This window comes from Crinia signifera, chromosome 12 (assembly GCF_055691185.1).
Source record: "Crinia signifera chromosome 12, ASM5569118v1, whole genome shotgun sequence".
NCBI lineage: Eukaryota > Metazoa > Chordata > Amphibia > Anura > Myobatrachidae > Crinia > Crinia signifera.
In genome coordinates this window covers 14,954,489-14,980,888 of record NC_139228.1, presented here as the reverse complement: position 1 = coordinate 14,980,888, position 26,400 = coordinate 14,954,489, and the positions used below count along the sequence as shown (strand labels likewise).

The following is a 26,400-nucleotide window of genomic DNA, read 5'->3' as shown; positions in this document are numbered from 1 at the left end:
CTCGCCACGCTTCAGGTTCACGTTGATCGTGGGGTGGCGTTAACAATTGTGGGGGCCATTTCACACTTCAGGGTGTCTATTTGGCCTCTGTGGGCCATTTAACATTGATTCCTATGGAAAAATCGTGTCAATTGAGGCATTGAACATAAAAATCGGGTCAATTGAGAAATTTAACATTGGTCCCTATGGGAAATCGCGGGCATTGCGTCGCACCCGATTTTTTAGTGCATTCAATCCCCGCGATATCTAATCTAGTGGCGCCGTGAAAGTAAAGAAGTACCCAATGCCTAAACAAGATCAATATCTGGGCAGAGTGTCCTCTGATGCTAAAATAAAGGCAGCAGCAAGAGCAGTGGAAACTGCAAAAAATAGGGCACCATAGTCTTAAATACCGAGCCGAAGAGAGTGCCAATGCCCTTTCTAGGAAGTTTGTAAGTCCCAATCCTCCAAGCAACCCTATGGTGAAGCTAGGGGAGGAGGAAAAAAAAAAAGGCAAGGTAGGCGACCTCTGGAAAGTGGTGGAGGGCGGTGTACCCGGTCGCATGACAAGTAGAGGAGGGCGAGGCTAAGAGCTTGCCTGATAATTGTGTAGCTTTCACCAGGCTGGTTGAAGCTAAGGGGGGGAGGAGTGTGGCAGAGACAGCATCTCTCCACATTAAAGTAATGTGAAGGATCCAGACCAGGTTTTGGAGCAGAAGCATGGTTGAGTAATCAGCAACACCTGTCATCTCCAGATATAAGTGTTTCTAGGGCAAAGGGTCCTGATGGTGGATTAGCTGCCCAAGCGATAGGCCGGGGTGTGGGCTATGGTAGGGACCACTGGACCATTTGCAAGAGTCTGTTCTATGCTGTAATTACCTGCAACTACGCTTGCCTATGGAATTTATCCAGTATGCTGGAACCTGCTTTATAAAATAAAGGTCAAAGTCTTCCTCTAAATCCCTGTGTGATCCTTGTCACAATACATACATGTACACACACACACACACACGCACAATAAAAACATGAAAAAAAAAATGGTTTTCAAATTAGTCAAACACAACCAGCAATACATTTACCAGGTACAAAAGCCGATGGGGTATTCCGGTAACATGGTAAAAGCTCTGCCTTGTGGGACCTCGATGCGTGCACAGGTCGCACCGATACCCTGCGATCATCTTTTCATTATGGCCAAACTGCGTGATGTGTTCAAGACCTGAGGAAAATAGAGACAAAATGAATAAAGACTTTAGTGTTACAGCCCAGTATCAGTGAGGTTTCCCTGGGACAGTAGGTGCCCAGATGTGTCCTCATAGACTCTTGCTCTAGGCACGGCAAACAGACCCTCTTGGCGAGCCAGGCTTCTTGTGACTTAGCCACAGCAAGAGCGTTCTAGCTCTCCAAACCTGTACCTTTAACATGACAATCAGTGACACAAGTACACGGCTAGCGTACACTGAATGTGTGTAGTATGACACAGCCGCAATGCTGAACCAGAGGGAGAGCAGAAAACCAACCTTCTTTACAGCACAGCACTCCTAACAAGGCACAAAAGGACATAAGCCGGACATAAGGGGATTTAACCAAAGTACAAAACCCACATTTTCTCAGGCATGCATTGGGGAACACCACAAATCCCATAGCCACATCCATAAGGAAGCGTTAGCTCAGAAGTCAAGGTGCTCAGCATTTTATTAACAAAAAGCATCATATCTGAGAGCTCCTCAATGGCCTGGCCTGGCGCAGGCTGGCCAGTGCCTCTCGGGGTTCACTGGCAGGGAAGCGTATGTGGCTGTCCTAGTCCTCAGGTGCTGCACACCGTGTATCCACCCACGGTGTATAGACAATTTGGAACGAACTCTAGAGCAGAAAAATAATATAGGCCACTGTCCGCCCTTCAGTCTTAGCTATGGACAAACACAGGCCAGCACGGTCATACGCCACACCAGAAAACGGTTTCCTACAACGGAGAAGCAGCCGCTGTAATTGTTCTGGTGGGCGTGACCAGTGTGTAGCAGTGGGGGCGTGACCAGTGTGTAACCCCACATGGAAGGAAGGGCCACAGGGATTAGATTTCCACACAGGGGGCACGATTCAGAGATCATCCTGGGTGTGTGAATTTGCAGATCGATTATCGCGGGACTGCGCACGCGTTCGAATAGCAGCGTGCGAGCCAAAATCGCAACAGAAACAGTTTGTGGATCTAATCGCAATCCCCTCGCAATTTGACTGAAAGGAAGACGGCTTTTGGGGGTGGTAAACTGCCGTTTTCTAGGAGTGTCAGAAAAACGGAGATGCGCAAAATGTTTTATATATATATATATATATATATATATATATATATATATATATATATATATATATATATACATACATATACACATTACAGGTCACTACGATGAATACTAATGTTCACTTGGCACTCAGAGGGTTGGGGGGGGGGGGGTTGTGATGTCAGCGCTGGCATCAATTGGCCCGTGAGTCGCAGATGAGCGGTAGGGTCAGACACTCACATTTCCACAGACTGGGTAAAATCATTTGATGGTCTGTGTATATGGATCTGTGGGTGGGTAGTGATCTGCGATAGGAGATTTGCACGGGGCGGGTTTTCTTACCGCCTGAGCGGTGGCTAACTGCTCATTATCATCGGCAAATTTGCAGATGAGCGATCAGGTGTTAATCAGCCCCAGGGGTCGGTACCGCGCATCCTGGAGAAACACGGCGATGTCGTCCTTATAGTGGGTGCGGAGTTATTTAAAACAGACTGGACTGTTGGGAGAGTGACAGGGCATCCAGACATACTTCTTCCAGGGCAGCCTGTCCTTAGCGTTATAGCACCCTGGTATACAAAGGAGCTATGTGGGGGATACGCTTGGAGCGTACTTTTGCATAAGTGCAAACTCCGGCGTAATCCGGTCTCACCGCAGATAACTAGAGAACGGAAGTGTTGCTAAACAAGGGGCCTGATTCAAAACCTGTTTGCTAGGCTGCGGCCAAAGGGGAATCATTTGATGGTCTGTCTAAACTGACTTTTATTTCCGCCGCTGTATACAGGGCAGGTGCAGATGTCATACGCCCCCCTTAAAAAGGCAATACCCAGGGAAATGCCCAGTGTTTTTATGGGAGCGTTCCGCTGATGCAGCCCCCTTCCCTCCCCGTTGCGCGGACCCTCCTCCCCACAATTGGAAACTGGGCCTACTTTGGTCTGAATCGGCCTCAATGAGAGGTCCACTTTAATCTACATGATAGACAAAAAGAGGGTCGAGGTTGAGGACCATATCCCGCTTCATTACATCCAGCGGAGGGAGATGGTTATTTGTGCCATTCTGGGCCGCTCCTGCCTAATAACATCGAATCCTCCCCACCATCTGCTGCACCAGGGACCACCACCTGTGGGTCCCCATCGGGCCATCCGCATACCACGGCCTGGCACCACCATCTCCAACAGGCTCGATTTGGATTACAAATTTAGCAGGAAGGTAGAGGTTGAGGATCATATCCCGCTTCAAAAACATCAAGCGGAGGAGTCGGCAAATCGTGTCAACTTGAGCCACTCCTTACTTCCCTATTTGGTCCTCCCTCCCTACTGCCCCAATTTGGGTTCATCATCTCAGCACCATACAGGACGTTATATTGTCACAGCCCTATACAGGACTTCTTTGGGACTCTCCGGGCTACACAAACACCCCAGTTTGGTCTGGTGAGATATGAATTTTATATGTAATGTATTTTAAGATTTTTAATTGTATTTTGGCTATGTGCTATTTTTAGATAATAAATCCCTTTGTACTAGATCAACCCATCCATCAATTTTTCATCTCTATTTATAGAATAAAATATAATTATTATTTTTTGACCAAGCGCAGCTCACAACCCCACATCCCTCTTTTTGTCTATTCAGTACAGGACTAACTATCCTGTCACAGAGCAGCTGCTAGGGTGTCACAGCTCTAGCCAGGCGCACCTGCACCCAGACCCACTTAGTGTGGTCGGGGTAACCTCCACCCTCCTTAATCTACATGATGCCTTTCAGTAAATACACAAGGCTGTAAATATACAGGATCTAACCTATTTCATAGAATAAGAAAATTCCCATTTTACCAATAATAGGTTCCGCGTCCCCGGCGGCTTTGATTTTCTCCTCCAACGTTCCAAATTGGCTGATCAAAGCCTTGTATTTGCGCCGTAACTCCTGTGCGATACAAGAAGGCAATGTGTAGTGTTAGTACACAACAGCCACAACCGGCAGACATGTCAGTGTACATGATGGGGAAATTCCTGGCTAAATCCCCAAACGTTCATGCAGTGATGTCCTATACTAACAAAAACATACACAAGTTCTAGGCATTGGGCAAAAACCGTAACAGACCACAGAACGCCGGACTAGGCACAAGCCCCATGCAGTAAACACTGCCACTTGTAGTGCGTGTCCCTGTCCAGGGGTCTCAGATCCTGGGGGCTGTGAGAATGTCCCCCCTAGTAGGCCAGTTGTTCAGGATTTGATTGTTCTTCTCCATCAAGCCCAGGATTTCGTAGACCTGATACGACCTTCTGGTTTCATCGGTTTCGGATGAAACTAACCAAGAAGCAGACAGTCCATGTGCCATCTTCCACTTATCTGTATCCTTGGGGGTGGCATGGCAGAAGCATGATTGACGTGATCAGGTGACATCACTTTGCTTCAGCACCTGAAGCCTTGAGCAAATGGGATGGTTTCCACCATCCCTCTTTCAGGTTTGGCTTTGTTGAAGGATATGTCCATTTTCGTTTCCGCAAGGGCTTCTCCTTTAGCTGGTCTTAGCTGCTGCTTAAGCCAACAAGGCAGATGAGAAATGGGCGGAACAGCTGGGTGGAGGTTTGCAATACAGATCTTCTAGCTTGGATCCTCTTGAGGACCATACCTAGGTCTCTGAAATCATAAAGCCAAACCTTTGTCTCAGAGTCGGATTGTCTTAGTGTCTCCACAGCCCTGGGCCATACCATGGATGTTCTGAACCATATAGGGAAGCAGAACTTGGCTTTACAGCTTTGGGTGCTGCAGTCAGATGCACTCTATGGGTAAGATGTTGGGAGGTGGACGCAGAATCCGAGAAGACCTTTGAGGCATCATACATTCCAACAGGTATATCTGTCCTTTTTGGGGCATAGATTCCATCATTCTTCTCAACCTGAAAAGAATACTATCCACCAGTCAAAACTGCAAGACCAGGGGCCCAGCAATTTCAGTCCTTTTGGTTCTGTGGTAGAACAAGGAACACCTCCTGTTGTGCAGGTTACCAGGTTTGTAGTTGGGATGGGGCCCAAGCCTGCCAACAAACAGTCAATGACGAGGTTTATCCCAACCAAGATCAGTCTGATAGGGGCTCTTCTACTTCGGACTTCGGACACAGCTTCTACTTCGGATTGGTGGGTGAGATGATCATAGAGAGGCTATATTCTAGACATCAAGGCAACTCCACCATTCTTCGGCATATCTCATCCAAACGACTAGGTCACTGGCACACCTTGCAGCTTTACACTAAATGGTTCCTGGTTTAGAAATCATGTCTATTCTTATTTCTGATTCTGAAACTCAAATCCTTAATTGTACACCTGCGTCCACATGTTGAGGATGGAGTCCCTCTGCTCTGTGATCCATTGCATGGATTGAAAAGAATATCTCAATTCCATGGACATAAAGAGACATCCCATATATGGGAAGGGCACCACCACCTGCTCAGATTTGCAGAGGGTAGTTCTCATCTCCAGTTCTGGGCTATCCCATCTGGTCTACATGGATCTTCACAGAGATTATGGCAGTGATAGCCACACTTCTTTGGTCAAAGGTGGTCGCTTTTACCGAATACCTCGGTATTGAGGATAGAGAATTGAGAGATGCTCGGCTGGGTTATCAATTACCCCAAGACTCATGCAAGTTCCTGGGTTTTTGCTTTGAAACAAAATTGGAATTAAAAATTCCCAGTGGTTGCTGGGATACTTGTCATCCAAGCAGGTCCTACGTCCTTAATATAGGGCGTATTTCGAAATTCATTCTCCTTTATATCTGTATGGACTTGACTTGGCTGATTGGATGAAAGTCATGAGCATTAGGCTAGTGTTCCCACTAGTCTGTATTAGCAGCACCCTGCTAGAACAGCCTGCTGCCTATGCGCACGGAGAAGCCCAGAGCCCATGTTGAAGCCCGGCGCATCCCTGGCAGTTACTTCGGTGACGTGTCGGCCGTCCCCCGTCCCCTTTGGCGATGTCAGCGGGCGGGCCAGCCCACTTTGCTGTCGCAGCCTTGGCCCATCCCCTTTGGTGACGTCGGCTGGCCGGCCCACCCACTTTGGTGATGTCGTAGCCTGGATCCGCCCCCCTTTGGTGACATTGGCGGGCCCGGTCCACCCCTTTCTTTCTGCCCCCACCCTGCCCTGCACAGTTCCTAGAAGGAACACTACTAGGCCATAGTTTACCATGATCCTACCTTAAAAGTTACTTAAAAAAGGTTTTTCCTTTGATCCACTCTGAAATAATATAATCATAGACACACCGCATGCAACTTAATATGCAACGCTAGGCTTCAACATTATTAAACGGTATACAATTTTGATGATTTGGTATCTCTAAAAAGCCATTGACAAAGCAGCTCACCATCATCCGTAAATGAAGAGGTTTTTGAAAATGGTTGAGATCGCGGGGAATCTGGCAGAGCTATAAAGACACAACAGTTAGTTAGACGTTAAAAAGGGATAAAGGGATATATAAACACGCTGTAAACAATAAAAAAAATGTCAACATCCTGGAGAATGCCGATGCAGTTTATAGACTTTAAATAGGACAGGAAATCATCTCATCATGATTAAAAGCTATACTGTTGACACAAGTAAAATACTTTAGAAAACATCACTACCACGTCGACATTCTGCCTTCTACGTTTTGAACGTTGACAGCATAAAAAAGGTAGACCTAAAGTAAAACAAAGGGAACAACTAATATGCAATCTGGGATCACGGCTGTCGATCCCCGCCGACAGCCGTGATCCTGGCCCGTTTGCGGTCAGATTGACCGCATAACGACAGACGGGATTCAATGTCCCTCCTGCCGCTCGGCGCAAAGGGGGCGTGGCCGCCAAAACAACCGTGGATTGACGATCTACGGTGGGGTCGTGACAATACACGGGCATTATCGGCAGAACGGGTCCGACTTCTAAAGTTGGGCCCGTTCTGCCGTGATCCCGCTTCAATGCTGTCACTAAAGACAGCATTGAATAGGGAGCCGCCGCTAGTTCCCACGTCGGAAATAGCGGCGGCACATTGCCTACCCCCCTTAGACATGAAAGAAAACCGTAACAAAATCAGAGACGTCAACTGCCAATGGCCCAATAAAGGAATAGATGTGTTCCTGTATGCGCTTCTTAGATCACTGGAGGCAATGGCCCCTTAGTTGTTAAATAGCAAACTTCAATCATAGTGGTGGAGGAGGAGAGGTGATAGCATTACAGAAAAGTGCCAGCCAATCAGCTTCTTACTGTCATTTTACAAACGCTGGGCAGATGTATAAAGCCTGGTGAAGAGATAAAGTGGAAGGTGATAACGCACCAGCCAATCAACTCCTAACTGTCATTTTGCAAACATGGCTGATTGGCCGGTGCATTATCACCTTCCACTATCTCTTCACCAGGCTAAATCCATCTGCCCAACAGCCTGTGACATGGCAGTTGAGCAGATTGGCTGATACTTTACCTCCTTCCACTTTAAGCACTCCAAGACTTAGCACATATACCCCATTAACTGAAGCATCAGACACCAGTAACAAGGAGCATGGAAATCAAAGAAAATTATTTAATGGCAAGTTCCAAATTTCCCGTTTCCTTTTTCATTCCATGTAGGACACTGGGGGTCTTCGGGACCTCCCAAAGCTTTCTTCGTGGCAAGGAATCGGTCATGTCAACTTGAAAAAGTGGACACGACTTCAACCTGCTCACTTTCCAACTTTTTAACTAAACGTATTAAAGCCTCGACCATAGTAATATTGATCAGAAGACAAGACAAGTAGAAAACCAAATGCAATTGACACAGATTATATAACAATATTAATCGCTGATTAGAGGTATAGAGAGGGAGGAGAAACTGGTTTCAGATCTGGGCTATGTGACCTACTGCCCTCGGCATTGGTATTAGACCCATGTGCAGTTAGGACCAGAGTTCCTATAGGCACCTGTCCTTCCTGATGCAGGCATAACTAGGGGATCCCAGACTACTACCTGTGATGGAAGTTGCTGTATGTACAGGAGATAACCGATCCTATATTCCGATGTGCCCTGGTTACAACGGAGGTACTGCCGGCCAATGGGGAGGAGCCTGAGCTGTGGCATGTTTGTTTTCAGATTCTACTTAACATTTATCTAGCACCTTCCAAACAATAATGGCTAGCATCTAGGACTGCACTTCCTATCCTACAGGTCAGCTGGATGGTACTGGAACCTCTCCTCACACTCTTTGTGATACTGAATGTCAACAGGTTGTCCAATACACGTCATTTATGTAATTTCCGCACATTTCTATTTGCATTAAACAGTGAAGAAATTATACTTACATCACACATTCCTGATTGGCCCGTTCTCACTTTATCGAAAGTCATATTTGTTTTTATTTTTTAAACTAGAAGAAAACAGCATGAACAGGACCGTTAGTGAATAGATGCATTCTGACAATGAACAAACATCAGATAGGCTATATGCACAGCAATGCTCATTGACCCATATGGAATGTGACCTCACCGTAAGGTCAAGCCACGGCGTAGCCATTAATGTGTCTCACAGCAATGTATTTTGCGGCACATAATACAGGGACTGGACGGTCGGAGACCCGAAATTATTGACCATTAACTTGCAGGAGAGCCCTGGCATCAGAGGATGCTTACCAGGCTTCAGTGATTGTTGAACACCTAGTTTAAGTGTCCATACTGTATGTTCCACTCCTAACTTCAAGCAGTCTACAGGTCTTTTGTACACGTTCTTCAACCACCCTTCTACTCATGTACAGCCATGCTGGATTCACCTATTTTCCAGGCTAATAGAAACCACTTTTAGTCTGTACTTGCTAGTAATTCAGGACAACTCTTAAAGAACCGAAAGTTGACCGATTTTACACTAGACCGCTTTAAATCCACCATATACATCATGGATTACTGCAATGACGGTAGTAGCAGGGAACACCCATTGGAAACACATTTCAGTTTCTCCAACTGGCAAAACTTAACCCTTTGAGTGCCAATGTTGATGTAAGCAATCCTCTAAAGATCTATTAAGCATGCCAGCGCGGCTCACTGCGACAGTTCTTTTAGTATAAATAAACACAAATAAAGCAAAGCAAGTCATTGAATTTAGTTAAATATTGCACCCAAAAAAAATGTGAGCTTATTACTCACTGACAATTCCCAAGTCATCCAGCAGATGCACAGTGATGACAATTTAAAAAGATCCACAGAGCTAATTATTTCACTTATGAAATAAGAGTGAAGAGACCTGCAAAACATGGACTGTTTGGGTCTTCAAGAGCAAGTTTGAGAACCTGCGGCATAAAGAAACACTGGCACTGCCAATCCTTCCTTGCAGTCTATGATATTCTGGTGTGAGGTTGTGGGAATCCAGGCCAGGACCGCAAAGCAGTGTACACATCTTAGTCATGGCTACAGCTTATGTTAGGCTTACCCGAGGTGTTTTAGGACAAGAGGGGGCTTGTATGCAGATTTCCTTGGGTCCCTGCTTCCTGAAAGAAAACAAAAACTGTCACCTGTGCAGAACGTCACAAAGATCCTCAGTGCGCAATAATCTGCCATTATCTAAGTGACACCGGGGCCGAATTCCCAATAATGTGACAGTGACAATAACAGTAACTCAGCAATAAAGCGTGTCGCTGATGTTAGAAAGGGGGCAGCAATTGGAGCTGATGTTTCCTCCTCCCTATAGTGTGAACGGGACACGGTTTACCCTTTCACACTGAACAGCAACCCGGGATCAACCCTTCTTTTAACCCGGGCGGAATTCCAGGTTGCTGGACCCAGGTAAATTTAAAAGGCCCTTTCACATCACACATCAACCCAGGTCTGACCCAGATACACAACTGAGGACACGGGTTATCCACTCACTCTATAGAGATAGGTTACACGATTAGACACAGACATCACACATGCTGCACACAATGCATATACCACTGCTACACAGATTACATGACTTTACACGCACGTAAACTGGCATCAGACTCTAGCCTGAGCTGCTCACCAGTGGTAGCTGGGCCTCCTCCGCTGCTGCTGTAGCACTACAAGTCCCAGCACACCCTGCTAGCCTCTGCCTGGCAGAGAGAATGGTATCTGAGGAATAACAGTGCATTAAATACATAACTATTACATACCTCCCAACATGACCCTCTCCAAGAGGGACACAATGCTCTGTTTCTGGAGTTCCCTCTGAATGAATAACTGCCATCACCTGTGTTCTAAAACACCTTTCTTATCCATTACCCTGTTTGGCACAGGCGATGGCAATCATACATTCCGAGGAAAGTCCAGAAACAGAGAATTGTGTCCCTCCTGGAGAGGGTCATGTTGGGAGGTATGCTATTATTGCATAGTACACACACACAATGTGCCAGCACCTCCCTGCACAGCTATGGACAAGGTTACATCACACCACAGCGCAGCACTCACCTGTGAGACCTCATACACCGTGCCGTAATACAATCTCCGCTACTAGTGATGCCTAGCTGTGTTTCCAAACAGATTATACGGAACAAGTTGAAATGTCCCCAGTGGAGGCGCCATATTAGCGAGGTCTGTTAGATGAGTGCGTAGGAATCATGGGCTACGGGAATATGGACGACACTCTGTAAGAAAGGGCCTTGGAGCGGGGACAGGGCTTCATCTTACGCGTTCAAAGTGCGCGTCCGGCTCCGGGGAATTTACTTCCGGGTAACGTCAGTGAGGTCACCTGATGGGAAACTGTTTTAAAACGTAAAATAGCCGGTTCCTTCCTTCCCCCCTTGTGCTGACAGAGTGCAGTAGTGCACTTGGCTCTGGCCTCTGTCTCCGGAACACAACAGACTACATCCAAGTAGCATATTACCTCCCAACATGACCCTCTCCAGGAGGGACAGAATGCTCTATTCCTGGACTTTCCTCTTAATTTATGATTACAACCACCTGTGGTGAAACATCTTTCTTATCCATTAACCTATTTGAAACAGGTGATGGCAATTATAAATTAAGAGAGAAGTCCAGAAACAGAGCATTGTGTCCCTCCTGGAGAGGGTCATGTTGGGAGGTATGAGTCTTAGTAGCCCGAATTTCGTGGGTAGGGGGCGGGGCTAAAATGTTGCGATACGCGTCATTTCGTGGCATTTTAGCCCCATTATTATTATAATTTTATTTATAAAAGCGCCACAAGTGTTTTGCATTGCCATACAAAGGAACAGTACAGGGAGACAAAACAGTATTACATTGAATAAATAACAAAAATACAGTACAAATAAAGAGCGCCACAGTTCAATACACATTACAGCTTAAATATAAGTAGTGAGGACTCAATCAACATACAACTAGAAGCTTGAGGCCAATGATGGAGATGAGTATGAAGACGAAGATGGTCACTGAGTGTTTGAGTATAGGAGAGCTGTGAGTAAAATGTGAAGAGAAGTTGGCTTTGACAACAGGAGGGAAGAGGGCCCTGCTCGGAGATGTTTACAATCTAGTAGGAAGGGGAGACAGACAGATTACAAGAGGTGCAAGCAAGTGGGTGGTGGCTAGATAGCAGGATGTAAACAGACAAGGGGACGGAGAACCAGCTAGTTTATGCAGTGGAAGGGTACGCTTTGATGAATAGGTGAGTTTTCAGTGCCCGTTTGAAGCTTTGCAAGGTCGGGGAGAGTCTAATGGAGTGAGGGAGTGCGTTCCACTGAAGGGGTGCAGCACGGGCAAAGTCCTGTACTCTAGCATGGGAAGCAGTGATTAGGGTGGAGGAGAGACGACAGTCGTCAGCCCACCATAGAGGGCGGGAGGGTGTAGGAATGGAGATGAGGTTAGAGATATATGGAGCAATGGAGTTAGAGATGGCCCTGTATGTGAGTGTGAGGTGTTTGAAGAGGATTCTGTAGGGGAATGGGAGCCAGTGCAGATTTTATTGAAGGGGAGTGGCAGAATTAGAGCGGCGGGAGAGGAAGATAAGCCTGGCTGCGGAGTTGAGGACAGATTGGAGAGGAGCCAGTTGGGATTGAGCGAGGCCGGTGAGGAGAGCATTACAGTAGTCAAGCTGTGAGATGACTAGTGAGTAGATGATAAGCTTAGTTGCACTCTGTGAGAGAAAGGGCCTGATGCGAGCAATGTTGCGTAACTGGAACCAGCAAGAATGGGCCAGGGCTTGGATGTGGGGTGCAAAGTAGAGGGAGGAGTCGAGAGTGACACCCAGGCAGCGGAGTTGGGGAACGGGGGAGATGATGGTGTTGTTAACAGTGATAGAGATATTAGTAGGGGGCATAGCTCTGGGTGGGGAATAAGTTCTGTTTTGTCCATATTCAGCTTCAGAAATCGCTCAGACATCCAGGAGGAGATGGCTGAGAGGCAGTTGGAAACCTGAGAGGAAACAGTGGGGGACAGATCAGGAGAGGAAGATTTGGATGTCATCAGCATAGAGGTGATATTGGAAGCCAAAGGAGTTAATGAGTGCACCCAGAGAGGAGGTGTACAGGGAGAACAGAAGGGGCCAAGGACGGAACCCTGAGGGACCCCGACGGGAAGGATGGAAGGTGGTGAGGTGGAGCCAGAGGCAGAGACTGAGAAGGAACGGTTGGAGAGGTAAGAGGAAACCAGTTGAAGACCGTGCCTAAAGGGTGCTTTTGAGCACCCTAATGGGTGCTTACAATGTTAAATGCACCCCCAGCCCCCCCCCCCCACTATAAACGTGAACCCGAAGCGTGGCGAGCGGCGGCGGTACGCGTCCTACAACCTTTTCATACCTTCACAGGTAAACGCGTCCCTTCGCGGCCTTCACAGGTATCCGCGTCCCCTCGCCACGCTTCGGGCTCGGTGGCTCGCTGCGCTCGCCACACTAATCTATTCTCAACTCCACGCCTACGTGGATAGTGGGGGTATGAAAAGGTCGTAGGACGCGTACCGCCGCCCCTCGCGGGCTAAATGCGCTCGCCACGCTTCGGTTCACGTTTATAGTGGGGGGGGGGGGTGCATTTAACATTGTATGCACCCATTAGGGTGCATATACAATGTTTAATCGCATCGCATCGTATGGCATTGTATGCCATGTACAATGGCATACAATTTGAAAATTGTATGCCATCGTACACTAACCAACGAAATCGCGTCGCATCGCATACCATCGCATGCGTTATGGTATACGATGCGATGGGCGCCGCCAAAATACACAAGTACCTTGGTTTTTAAGAATAGGTGAGACCAAAGCATGTTTGAAGCCCCATCCACGGACCCACAAATGAATGCGGCTGTCGGTCGTGGGGGCGGGGCTTGGTGACGTCAGCCTCGCCCCGCCCCCAAAACGAAGCCTCGTCCAGCTCCCCTTTCACTCCTCTACGGGCTTCTCCAGGAGAGGAGTTTTAAAAAGTCGGCATGTATGCCTTAAAATCACCAAAAATTTGACTTGACTTCCAAATAGAACATCACATTGACCATCGATACTGCGCCATAGCCATCAATAGGAAAAGCTAATTTACTAACCGTCAATTTGAAAATACATCAAAGCACCAATAATCACCATTCCCAATAGAACCATCAGAAGCAGATCTATTGGACTTCGCTTTTACAGACACAGCTAGGAATAAGCATCAGATTCCGATGTTTCGTAACCATCAATAGTTTTTCAGTGTTGGTTTTTTTTTTTAGCCATTCGATGGCGGGCTTTCCGATGGCATCGGCCATTAAAGATGTGGATTTGATCTGAGCTATTTAACATCAGGATCAACCATGAGTTGCTTTTGCGACACTGGATGACTTTCAGCTCAAAGCCGCCCAGTGTACATGGCCTGACGATGAGCGGTGAGTGCTGCTGCTCCTTCCTGCATCATCGCCGGGAAAGCCGCTCATCTGCTGGTATTGGCGCTGCGCTATGCAAAAAAGTCCGCCCAGTGTGTATGGACCTTAAGAGGAACTTATGCCAAGTTTTCATGGCAGCAGCCCAGCCATCCTTCTTTGATGGTGGACTTGCGATGTCCATCTCTAGACCCAGCACCGATCGTGGATATGCAAATTAGCTCAAGAATTAAAGCGTTTTCAGGTATTATAGGGCATGTTTGGCCAATAGGAATGCTTTTGTATAATTTTGATGATTTTTGGTTCTGTTAAGATCAATGCGCCATTTTTGGTTCTATTAAAATCAATGCGCTATCAAAAAAAAATGGATCAAAAAGAAAACTTTATATTTGCGGTAAATTTAATACAGCTTATAAAAATGTAAAAGAATTTGATGTTGCCCATAGCAACCAGATTCTGTCTATAATTTTTCTATTGAATCCTGGAAAATGATAGGCAGAATCTTGATTGGTTGCGGGACAGCCCCATTTTTTTGCCGGGCAGCAGTTTATCGCAGTGGGTGGGTAGGTATGAGAGGCCTCCTGTCACTCGCTGCTCATGTTCAGAGGGGCAGCTCACAGAGTGCAGACTATGCCCCCATAGTGAGGACAGCGGGAGGCTTGACTCGCTCAAACCTCATCCCCACAAAGTCATGCTCATTTTTGATGAGGCCACACCCCTTTTCAGATTCGGCGCACAAGGGTCTTGAATACAGCCGCGCACATTTTGGGAGGTACATATTGGCAACATCAACTTTTTTCATTTTTCGAAGCTTTAGTAAATATACCCCTAATAAACGGAAAGAGGCACCGTTTCCGTTTGGTTTTAAATAGATCCAAAAATCAACTTTTAGTTCTAACTGCTACAAGTATACTATACCCCGACATCTCGAAAACCACTGATCACATATTGGTATCCAGCAGAGGGCAGTATTACACTGCTTCTTAAATAATGTTGTTTAACACAACGGGCACCAGTTATATACCAACAGTACAGAACATTACAGGATAAGGACGTAGTTTAGATACATTGGAATTAATGCACTTCATCCGTTACCATATTGCAGTCTAGTCTGTCTATAAGCAATATCAATGTCTATAAATTTATAAACAGTCCATGTACAAATGAAATATTTGTCTGGTCCGTCATGCTAGCACTACATCAGTGTATTGCCCCGTACGCGCGGTGCGATTCTGACTACCTTTCGATAAAATTTGGACTAGATTGTCAGAATCGAAATCGAATAGACATCGAACGGTTTTCAGCCGCATCCGATGCTGATTTGATCTTGATGTGCGGCCCCACGGCATCGAAACCGACTATACAAATAGACTGTGCAAGGCAAGACTATATAGTACAGATCTGTACTATATAGTCAATATCGAATGCGTCTTGTGTGCCGAGCCAATTGATCTCCATTCGATCCAGATGGAATAAGGATTGAATAGCAAGGCAATCGCACCGTGTATAAATAAATGTATCTTAAATTGCGCTTGTACAACAAGATATAATTCTTAATCAAAATATGTGTCAGGTTGGAAATGTACAAACGCGTTTAAGAAATAAATAAAAAAACTCTACAGAACATATAATAATAATAATAATAATAATAATAATATAATATATATATATTTATATAGACACCGCATCCTCATTTTATAGACAGTTATCATCTGGTTTTATAATACTGCTGACTTTTGTGTATATAAATATAATGATACATAATGACCTTAAACTTACAGCACTGCAGAATATGTGTGCGCTATATAAATAACTAAATGTGGATAAGTAGTGCCCTGTATGAGCAGATCTCTGACTAATGGACAACCTCCTTCTACTCTCACTTGCAGCGTGGCAAGGAAAGGAGAGATGTCCACTTCAGCCTTGACGCCCGCATGGAATCTTCTGAAATTAACCCTCCAAAAATGGCCGCTGCCTAAGAGGGGACTAGAGCTAGAGGTCTAGGGGGAAATTTACTAAAGGAAATTTGTAAAAAAATAGGTGTATTTGTATCCAGAAATACACTTATTTTTGACATTTACTATCCCGAAAATATGGCAATTCGTAGTCATATTGTTGTGCTATCAATACGAATACGAATTGCCGTATTTTCGGGATAGTAAATGTCAAAAATAAGTGTATTTCTGGATACAAATACACCTATTTTTTACAAATTTCCTTTAGTAAATTTCCTAGTGTCTGCTGCGTTTACAGCGATACCCAGAAATTACGCCACTGATACTAATATGTCCTAGAACTCATCAGTTCCTATAAACAGACAATGGGGTATATGGGTGTATCGCGTCTAAGCTCGCCAGAGGTGCCGTATGCCGGCCGAACGCTGAACTCTTTAAAGCGGCAATCATTTACAAAGTACGGATCGCCGCTTTAAAGTTCACCAGCCAAACCCGCACCTCTGGCAAACATATGCCCCAATGTCCAATTCAATAAATACAGTGAAATTCTTTTAACTAGGTTTATAGCATCATAAAATGGTCAAGAACACTTAAAAATGTTAATTATATAAAAAAAAAAATATCAAAAAATAAATAAAAAACCCGGAGTCTTAGTTATGTGACCCGGGTCCCTTCGCTAGTATTAGTATAGTAAACTAGTGTCTAATTAAAACACTACACAAATACCTGCAATTAAAATGTGTGAAGGCGATGTATGCACTGGTTCTAATTTGGATTTCTATACTGTATGTGGGCAGAAAATAATAGTAAAGCAAACATTCTCTGTTTCTATAGTAGCTGATAGGCGCAGATGAGGCCAATTAAGAAATAACCCTTTCCCCTTATTTTTACGGTTCTCTTTATGTTTTGTGTGTGGGCGTATACATGTAGAGAGAGATACGGGAGACAGATGTGAGAGAATACATTGATATTATTATTATATTGTTATATATATAGTGCCCACCGTATTGCGCAGCACGTTACAGAGAACATCAATCCCTGCTGGAGCTTACAGTGGAAATTCTCCGCCGTGCAGACACACACGGCACAGTTATACAGGCGGAAATGTTCATTTATGGAATGTGGGAGAACAATGTAGCGCACAAAAGGAATTGCCAAGCAGACATGGGGAGAACATACAAACTCAACACAAACAACTCTGGACCTATATGCCTAGCATCTGTCAGACGGTGTTAACCACTGTGCAACAATTGGAACAAGATTCCAAATAAGTGTCAATTGTTCTGTTGTTACTGTTTTTTTTTTTTATTGATTCACATTTTGAATTGTTTGTATTTTATTATCTAACTGTTTAGTGCCAGCACAAAAGGGGGCCGATTCAGACCCATTCGTTATGAGTCGAATTCGTCCCCATCCCCGATGATCGGGTTTTGCGCATGCACAAACGACAGGAGCGAACGGCATTGACGAGTTTCACACTCGCTGGGCTGTTGGTTCCAGGAAGGAAATATGGCTCATTCGGGTCTGAGCGAGGTTGATTGATAAAATGAAATCAGATTTTATATAGATAGATAGATAGATAAGATACATACATTAGCTAGATATGAGATCTATAGATAAATGGATCCCAGGGACTAGGAACTGTCTGGATAAATAGGTCCCATGGGCACAGGACTGGCATAATGCCCTAGCTGTCACTTGACACCCCCTCCCCAATTACCGCCCTGCAGCACAGAGCTGCTCAGACACCCTTGACTCCGGATTGATTGACAGGCCATGTTCCCCGGCCATACTCACAGGAACCCTTCTACTCATATAAACAAAGCTAATTGTCTGCTGTTGTTCGATGAATAAGGACAAAGAACCTCGCTGGGTGTAAGAGATAAGGAACAGCTTTTGATTTACAAAAATGGGGACATAAAAATACTTAAGTGAGAGCGTTGTCAGTAATTGCCTGTGTAACCGCTGCTGTGCTGGTGCAGAGGAGCTCCCGGTATTACATTACTATGAAGCGGCCTGGGATAAAGGGAATTCCATAATGTGCTAGATATCTGTGAGGGTTCCGTACAGATCTGTAAGTGTTCTATACTGGCTACACGCATATCTCCTCCGTCACATCGGCCACCACAGCTGACACGGAACAATCACACGCAGATAACAGACACACAAAATATAGAAAAGGCCCATGTACACTATAATATTATATCCTTGACCATTCTTCGAATTTAGCCCATAGAATGCATATACTCCAATAACACCGCAGCCCTCTGCCAGCCTCCGAGTACTCCAATAACACCACAGCCCTCTGCCAGCCTGCGAGTACTCCAATAACACCACAGCCCTCTGCCAGCCTGCCAGTACTCCGTTAACACCGCAGCCCTCTGCCAGCCTGCGAGTACTCCAATAACACCACAGCCCTCTGCCAGCCTGCGAGTACTCCAATAACACCGCAGCCCTCTGCCAGCCTGCCAGTACTCCGTTAACACCGCAGTCCTCTGCCAGCCTGCGAGTACCCCAATAACACCTAGATCCCTCTCTTCCTCAGACGTTTCCATTATAGTGTCATTTATACTATATTTAGTCTTTGGATATTTGAGACCCAAGTGCAGAATTTAGCATTTTTTGGCATTAAACTGTAGTTGCCATGATCTTGACAATTTCTCTAATCTACCTAGATCATCAATCATTTGTTTTACCCCTCCTGGTGTGTCTACCCTGTTGCATACCTTTGTGTCATCTGCAAAGAGGCACATTTTACCCTCAATTCCATTTGCAATATCACCAATAAAGGTATTAAAAAGCACCGGTCCAAGTACAGATCCCTGGGGTACACCTCTGGTAAACTTTCCCTCCTGTGACTGAACTCCATTTACTACAACTCTCTATTTTCTGTCCTGCAACCAAGATATTATCCATTCAACCATCTTAGAATCCAATCCCAAGCTTTCATGTTTATTTAACAGTCTGTGATGTGGGACAGCGTCAAAAGCCTTAATAAAGTCTATATACGCTACATCTTCAGCCTCCTCTTGATCTATTACTTTAGTCACCCAGTCAAAAAAGTCAATAAGATTTGTTTGACATGATCTCTCCCCAGTAAACCCCTGCTGTTTATGATCCTGTAAATTGCTGGTTTTGAGATATTCTACAACTCTTTTTTAAGATTGTTTCCATAAATTTCCCTACTACTGATGTAAGGCACACTGGTCGGTAGATGCTTACCTCTTCCTTGCTTCCACTTTTGTGCAGTGGGACTACATTCACTATTTTCCAGTCCTCTGAGATTACTCCAGTAGCTAGTGACTGGTTGAATAATTCTGTTAATGGTTTTACCAGCTCCCCTTTAAGCTCTTCTAGTATCCTTGGATGTATTCCGTCTGGCCCCATTGATTTATCCACTTTCAGTTTTGAGATTTCTGTTAGGACTTTCTCCTCTGTAAATGTACATGTTTCTCCCTCATTTTTTCTGACTATACTTAACTGTGGCCCCTTCCTTTCTCATTCAGCAGTGAATACTGAGTAGGAATAATTATTAATATGGTCTGCTATTACATTGTCTCTGTCAAGAAGACTTCCACTCTCTGTCTTTAGTCTTATTACTCCACTTTTTGTTTTTTATAATTCACTTACTGTACATACCTAAAAAAGTTTTCCCCCCTTTTCCCACTGATTGGGCCATTTTCTCCTGAGCCTGGATTACCTTCTGTCTAACAAGATACACCTCTTTGTCCTCATTCTTCTGCGTCTGCTTAAATCTCCAACTTTTTTGCTTTCACAATTCTTGCTACATCTTTCGCAAACCACAATGGCTTCCATTTCCTTTTGTTTTCCGAACTTATATGAAACAAAGTTCTGTTGCTTTTAGTATTGCACTTTTAAATTTTTCCCACTTCTCCTGTACTCCTTCCAAGTTCCATCAATGTGCCAAAGAAGAAACTAGCTTCAGGCAGTTGACTGGACAGAGGCACGGAATCTTACCCTGTCAGTGCTCTTCTTCAGGGAACACCGCAAGGGGTATTGAGTTTTACTGCAAATGACGGTCCGGTCAAAGAGATCTGGAAGAACGAAGGTAATGAAGCAGGCTGTGATTAGTGGATTATGCCGATGGCTGGAGATACTGTTCTCACATTGCTGAACAGAAATATCGGACTTGTATTGATTATTTGGAATAACGGACTTGCACCGATGTTCTGGGATATCAGGTGGGACTGGAGAACACTCATCTTAGTAAATTTACACCTAAGAGTCCGCCTTCATTTTGTGATAGACTCAGGGGAACCTGGCACCACCGCCCTAGTTAAAGCTGCTTAATGGTAGATCTGGCGCCCTGAAGGTATGATTATCCAGTTGGAAGTGGAACCCAAAGTGTTTCAGGTTGCCCATCTCTGCTGTATGTTCTATGTTGTTGAACCTTCCACTTATTTTCTTTAGGTAAATCCCGCTAAGCAGCAATCTAACACGGGTGTACCGCCTGGTCTAATCCAACCGGAGGGTCACATAAGCACAACCACTGTTTATGGCCAAGGCACTTTATCAGATACAGCCTCATAACACGGCCTGTCAGTCCACGGGTGCGCCAAAAGATACCACACACAGGCAGTGCAATGTGTAACAGACCCAGCTTATACCGAAGGCTAAATGAATAGGCCCCAGTGTCTTGTGCTACCTCCTACATCTATATGCTGCATTCTGGGGCTGTAATATATGCAGGGAGAGGTCTAGTGACTGCCTCTGACTCGCAGCCCACAGAACAGTGTATTCCTGTTCTTACATTACATATACCGATTACTATAGCCCCATACCTGCAACTACAATGAAATATTAGCTATTTGAAATTATATATATATATATATATATATATATATATATATATATACACACATATACATATACATATATATATGCTGCATCGCTATAAAGTGTGAGAGCTGCGGCCATTGTTCTGCCGATTTTTTTGCAGCACTTTTGGTCACCACACAGGACTCCAGAGAGTTAAGTATTTAAAAATAATAATAATAAAAAAAGTGGGTGCAGCATTTGCAGTGTGGCCCCCCTGGGCTCAGGGCCCATGTGCACCACACACAATGCACCCATTATAAATATCCCAGCAGCACAGAGTATATCAGGAGATGCATGATATGTCAGTGAGGACAGGGCTGCATGTGACAGGGGCAGTGACATGATGTGAGGAGGGGAATGGAGGCAGCAGGAAGCCACAGGCTGAGAGTTATATAGTGGGAGGTGCAGGGTCCCCAGCAGCACAGAGTATATCAGGAGATGGGTGATGTGTCAGTGAGGACAGGGCTGCATGTGACAGGGGCAGTGACATGATGTGAGAAGGGGAATGGAGGAGGCAGGAAGCCACAGACTGAGAGTTATATAGTGGGAGGAGCAGGGTCCCCAGCAGCACAGAGTATGTCAGGAAATGAGTGATGTGTCAGTGAGGGATAGGGCTGCATGTGACAGGGGCAGTGACATTATGTGAGGATAGGAATTTTGGGGGGTGGTAACCAGCCATTTTCTGGGATGTCACAAAAAATGCAGGCATGCTCAGGTATTTTAAGGGAGGGTCTGTGACGCTGGCCTCAATCAGCCTGTTCCAGTCACTCTCCACATTTTTGTCACTGTTGGGGGCATGGCCAGCACTCTGAGCTGCTGTCCACACCCCCCTGACCCCTACCTGCAGTCAGTGGTTGGGAGATCAGTCTCTCTACACTAGCATTGAGGTACACAGCACCTGCAGTAGGTGTCTGGGAGGTAAGTCCCCCTGCACTGGCACTGAGGCACGCAGCAGCTGCAGTGGGTGTCTGGGAGGTAAGTCCCCCTGCACTGGCACTGAGGCACGCAGCAGCTGCAGTGGGTGTCTGGGAGGTAAGTCCCCCTGAACTGGCACTGAGGTACACAGCACCTGCAGTATGTGCCTTGGAGGTAAGTCCCCCTGCACTGGCACTGAGGTACACAGCAGCTGCAGTGGGTGTCTGGGAGGTAAGTTCCCCTGCACTGGCACTGAGGTACACAGCACCTGCAGTATGTACCTGGGAGGTAAGTCCCCCTACACTAGCACTGAGGTACACAGCAGCTGCAGTAGGTGGCAGGGAGGTAAGTTCCCCTGCACTGGGGCATTATGCAGTAGGTGGTTGGGAGGTAAGTCCCCATGCACTGGCACTGAGGCACACAGTAGCAGCAGGAGGTAAGTCCCCCTGCACTGAGGCACACAGCAGTCAGTCGCCCAGTAATTTGTGAATCAGAGCGCTAACTGCCGGGGACTGGGGTGGAGACACACGAGGCTTCATGTAGAGAGCTGGCACTTTATGGAGAAGTAACTAACTCCTATATGCAAGAAGTCTGGGACAGATGGAATTATAATACATTAGAGCTGTCAGTCACAGGGGTTTCCCAGGGAGCAGGCCGGGTGAGGAAGGAGCCAGCTGAACTGTTTGCCTGGAAGTAGTGAAATGCCACAGACATATGTACAAGAATATTTATTTCCCCCTCTGCCTTGTAAAGTAATCACATAGCTCTGTACTCATGTATGACATCCTACACACAGCACGCTAAACGGAACATCTGTACATGGGGAACAGCTGCTGCCGATAGATATTTATTATCACATCATATGGTTACTAACCATCTATAGTATACCTATTACATTGATAAGATAAATAACCTTTTATCTAGAGGCATGGATCAATAGGATTACCCTAAGTAGACCAGCAGTCAGTAGGTCGACCTTACATAGCCGACATGGTGGAAATGGTTGACACAAAAGAAGGTCGATATGACATTTTTTGCATCTAAACACATATAACCCCAGGTTTACGGTTCCCAATCCTACCCCACCTGGATGGTAAAGTAAAAACCAAAAACAAGGTTGGAAAAAAAAAATTAGCAAACAAATCCCAAAAAAGTTGTGTCGACAATGCTAAACATTTGTACCCGTCGACCATAACTAGTATTCGCAGTGTACATGTTAAAGTATTGATCAAGTCGACCTACTGACAATGTCAACATGATGCATGTCAAACATATTGGAATAACCTATCATCTGGGTCAACCTGATTTAGGTCGACATGCATTGGGTTGACCACTGAAGGTCGACAACAGGCCTTAGGTCGACACCTGAAATAGGTCAACATGGGTAAGGCCGACAGGGTTGGAAGCATTTGGTCGATAATAATAAGGTTGACATGAGTTTCCGAGGGTTTTTGTCCTGAATGTTGACACAGTCGACATGGACACCGTACAAGTGTACTGTGTGGAGTTCAACCTTAATTACAGTTTACTTGACCCCCCCCCCCCCATCTATTTCCCTTTTCTCCCCTGGGCCTTCACAAGGATAGTGTATGAGAACACACCTGGGGGTAGATTTCGTGTACCTATGCAGTGGAAGACTGACATAAGAGACCTGGGAACATTTAGATCAGGTTTGCATACCTCCGGGAGAGGGTAGCCAGTTCTTTTGAGGCAGGGGGCTGGGGCAGCAAAGGGGTGGGGGCAGTGCTAGAAAGATATGATGTGTTTGGGGTGTGGTTAATGCGAACCACGCCCCCGCCATGTAATACCGGTATTTCAGGCATTGCACAGCGGGGGGCTACAATGACGCACTATGCATACACACTAAGCGGCTTTCCCCCTGCTCGGCGCCGACGGAGGGGGGAGGACGGCGTGCAGCAGCACTCTTCGCTGATCGCTGGGGCATACACACTGGGTGGCTTTGAGCTGAAAGCCGCTCAAACCTCCTGTTTGGAGCGACTTTCAGCTCAAAGTCGCCCAGTGTGCATGGGCCTTTAGACCAGTCTTCAGCCCCATAAACACTTCTCGGCCTTTTGGCTAAGATCAAGTGTAGTATCTGTTCTTATCAGTGGGTATGGACTGGCCTCTGGCAGAATAGAGAAAGGCTGAACTGAGTAGCTGAGTAGCTGCTCTGATGGGCGGAGGGTGTGGGACCCCTCTTTTTTGCCTGGGAGTGGTGAAAAGTTTGGCTGAGTACCTTCACCTCATCCTTTGGTAGGAGGTGTTGTTTCCCTAAATCCACTGGTAAGAGGGGGGGGAGAACCACTGGGCCTAGTAGTTTGACTCTCTTGACGGGGTTCGTAGCCCCCGAGTCAGCGAAAGGCTCAGTCTAGTATCCATTCCCAGGGAGCGGAGAAAAGCTGAGACCGAGTAGATTGGTCCAGGTTGGGTAGGGCCCCAGCCTGGGCACAGCGAAAAGCTCAGCCTAGTATCTTAACCCTGGGAGCGGAGAAACACTGGGACTGAGTAGATTGCTCTTCTGAGGGGGGTGCAGCCCCTAAGGGAGTCTTTTGAAAAGCCCAGTGGAGTACCCATTCCCATGCCAGGGGCTGGAAAATGCCCTACGATGGGAACAGAGAAACCTTGGTCGGACGCTGATCGGTCGGTTGCTTGGAGTCCGAGGCTGCACTGTGCCCCCGGGGAAACTCGGGGGTGCCGAACATGCACGGGTGATCCCAAAATCACCATGCACTAGTATGGCACTTGCACTGCGCACTTTCCCTTCTTCCGTCCTTTTGGATGGGGTAGGACAATTTTTCACACCCCCACCCTGGCCTTCTGGCTAGGGTCCTTTATTATTTATTTCTCTTCCCCCTCTCACGTTTGTCACTTTTCACGTTCCTTGTTTTTTGTAGTTTTGTCACGTTTTTTTGGGTTGTGTGGTCGACCCTTTCAGGCCTTCCATTTCCCCAATGTGCCGAAGCTCTCGCCTTTTGGGGAGAGCTTCGGTCCCCCCGAGGACGACCCCGAGCCGCAAGGCGGAGGGAAGTCCACTGCGGGTCTCTCCAAACCATGGGGTGCGGAGGACGCACCGTCCTAACCCTTTCAGGGGTTGAGGAATGAGGGTCTCTCTAAGCTTCGGCGAAGAGGACCCACCGTTCCCTATTTTCCCCTCTTCGGCCTTATGGTTGAGAGGGGTTAGGGGAAAAACGGGGCCCTGTCTCCTAGGAGACGGACCCATTCGATCGCACGGCCTCCTTTGCACGTGTTTAGGCACAGCACTGGTGGTGGGGAGCACACCTCGGGCTCCTGAGTTTTTTCAAACTCATTCAGCCCCATAAACAATTCATGACGCTGACGCAGCCGATATAATTAACCATGTTGACCGTACACACTGAACAATGTCGTTTAGTGATGTCATCGGGGTCCACTAAACATCCAGGTCGCTTGGCTAGATTGCCAAATAAACCTGTATGTTTGGAAGACATCAATCATCGTTAATGACGCGCGGGAACGCACATCGGTAATGATATTGCATTTATGCACTAGACAATATTATGAATATCTCCCAGAAGCCCCTTTGTGAGCGACATTGATCATAATACAACCTAGTGTGTATGGGGCTTAAAGCTTAGCGCCGTGTGATGTCAACCGCCCGCCCCGATCAGGGAACGCCACACCTGAATTCTCAGGGGAATGGCTGCAGATACAGCGATGCACAGCACCATCTTCAAAGCGGGGCTAAATTTGCCCCCTTCTAAGCCACAATGAATCGCCCCGTTATTCGCATGCAAAATTTTCGCACGGGCCGTCTAGTATAATATAACCCAAACATAGGGTCTGCGCTCACCTCTAATACACCAATATAATATACCCAGTCATTTTGTGCATTTTCCACGACCTGGCGCTGCTGCCCCGCCTGTGCCGGCGGTGAGTAAAGGATCTATTTGTACGATGACACGTTATTGAATAGAGTTTGTGTTTCATAGTGTCAGAAACCACTAATAGAGTCCTATCCCAAATAGCCCCATTAAGCAGCAGTGTAGCCACGGAGAGCTGCCTGCCCTGCTCCTGTCCATCACAGCCCTAGAGAAAGGAGAGTCTCTGTGTATGAGGGCGAGGGGCGGGTGGGCCAGCGAGGGAGGTCTCTATTACTATTGATCCTGTGAAGAGTTTCACAGTGTGACACTTCTTTTAATTACCAAGCTTGGCGATTCATGAAGAGCGGGTCCCATGCAAGCCGCCCTCCCCAGTCAGAAAAACAGACCTTTCTTTGCGCCTCTGAATGTACTAACTTTGCTTTCAATATAGAACCCCTCTGAATAACCTCGTCCCTCTGTCCACCCTGCTGATGTTAGGGGTAAGTTAGGCATACTCTAATCCTGACCAATAATGAGGTGTAATTAGCTAGGGCACCCTTTTAACTCCGATCGGCTGTTCAATTGGGCTGAGGCAATAATTAAAAAAAAATAAAAAAAGTTGGCAGAGACAATTCCTTTGGCGCCTCCGTCGGCCACCGGTCTTGCTAGGCCCTGGACGCTGACTGGCAGCTGCTTCTGTTTTGGTTCTTCACCGCGGATTCAATTGTTCCCTTTCGTCATAGAAACTCCATTGCTTGCAGGGGGGTTTTTTTTTGTTTGTTTTTTACCTTCAGGAAATTTGCACATAATCAGGCTTATTGGCAGAAATGTGCAGTAACCAT

The 26,400-nt window shown here is 46.2% G+C and overlaps 1 protein-coding gene and 1 pseudogene across 3 annotated transcripts in view; one reads left to right on the top strand and one right to left on the bottom strand.

Moving 5' to 3' along the window:
- Window positions 1-10,921, bottom strand: part of LOC146050076 (uncharacterized) — a 54,665-nt gene extending 43,744 nt beyond the window's left edge. Inside the window, exons 1-7 of one of the 3 annotated variants that reach the window (XM_083166888.1) lie at window positions 10,666-10,920; window positions 10,241-10,329; window positions 9,671-9,728; window positions 8,554-8,618; window positions 6,610-6,669; window positions 4,081-4,171; window positions 1,059-1,195 (exon numbers count right to left, since the gene is read on the bottom strand). In XM_083166888.1, coding sequence (XP_083023014.1) covers window positions 1,059-1,195; window positions 4,081-4,171; window positions 6,610-6,669; window positions 8,554-8,598 — 333 coding nt within the window. In that variant the 5' untranslated portion in view covers window positions 8,599-8,618; window positions 9,671-9,728; window positions 10,241-10,329; window positions 10,666-10,920. Of the gene's footprint in view, window positions 1-1,058; window positions 1,196-4,080; window positions 4,172-6,609; window positions 6,670-8,553; window positions 8,619-9,670; window positions 9,729-10,240; window positions 10,330-10,665 lie in introns of all 3 variants that reach the window. The other 2 variants (XM_083166889.1, XM_083166887.1) reach the window with 2 other exon arrangements.
- Window positions 10,922-23,775: 12,854 nt separating this feature from the next.
- LOC146050908 (U2 spliceosomal RNA) lies at window positions 23,776-23,987 on the top strand (annotated as a pseudogene).
- Window positions 23,988-26,400: the final 2,413 nt, after the last annotated feature.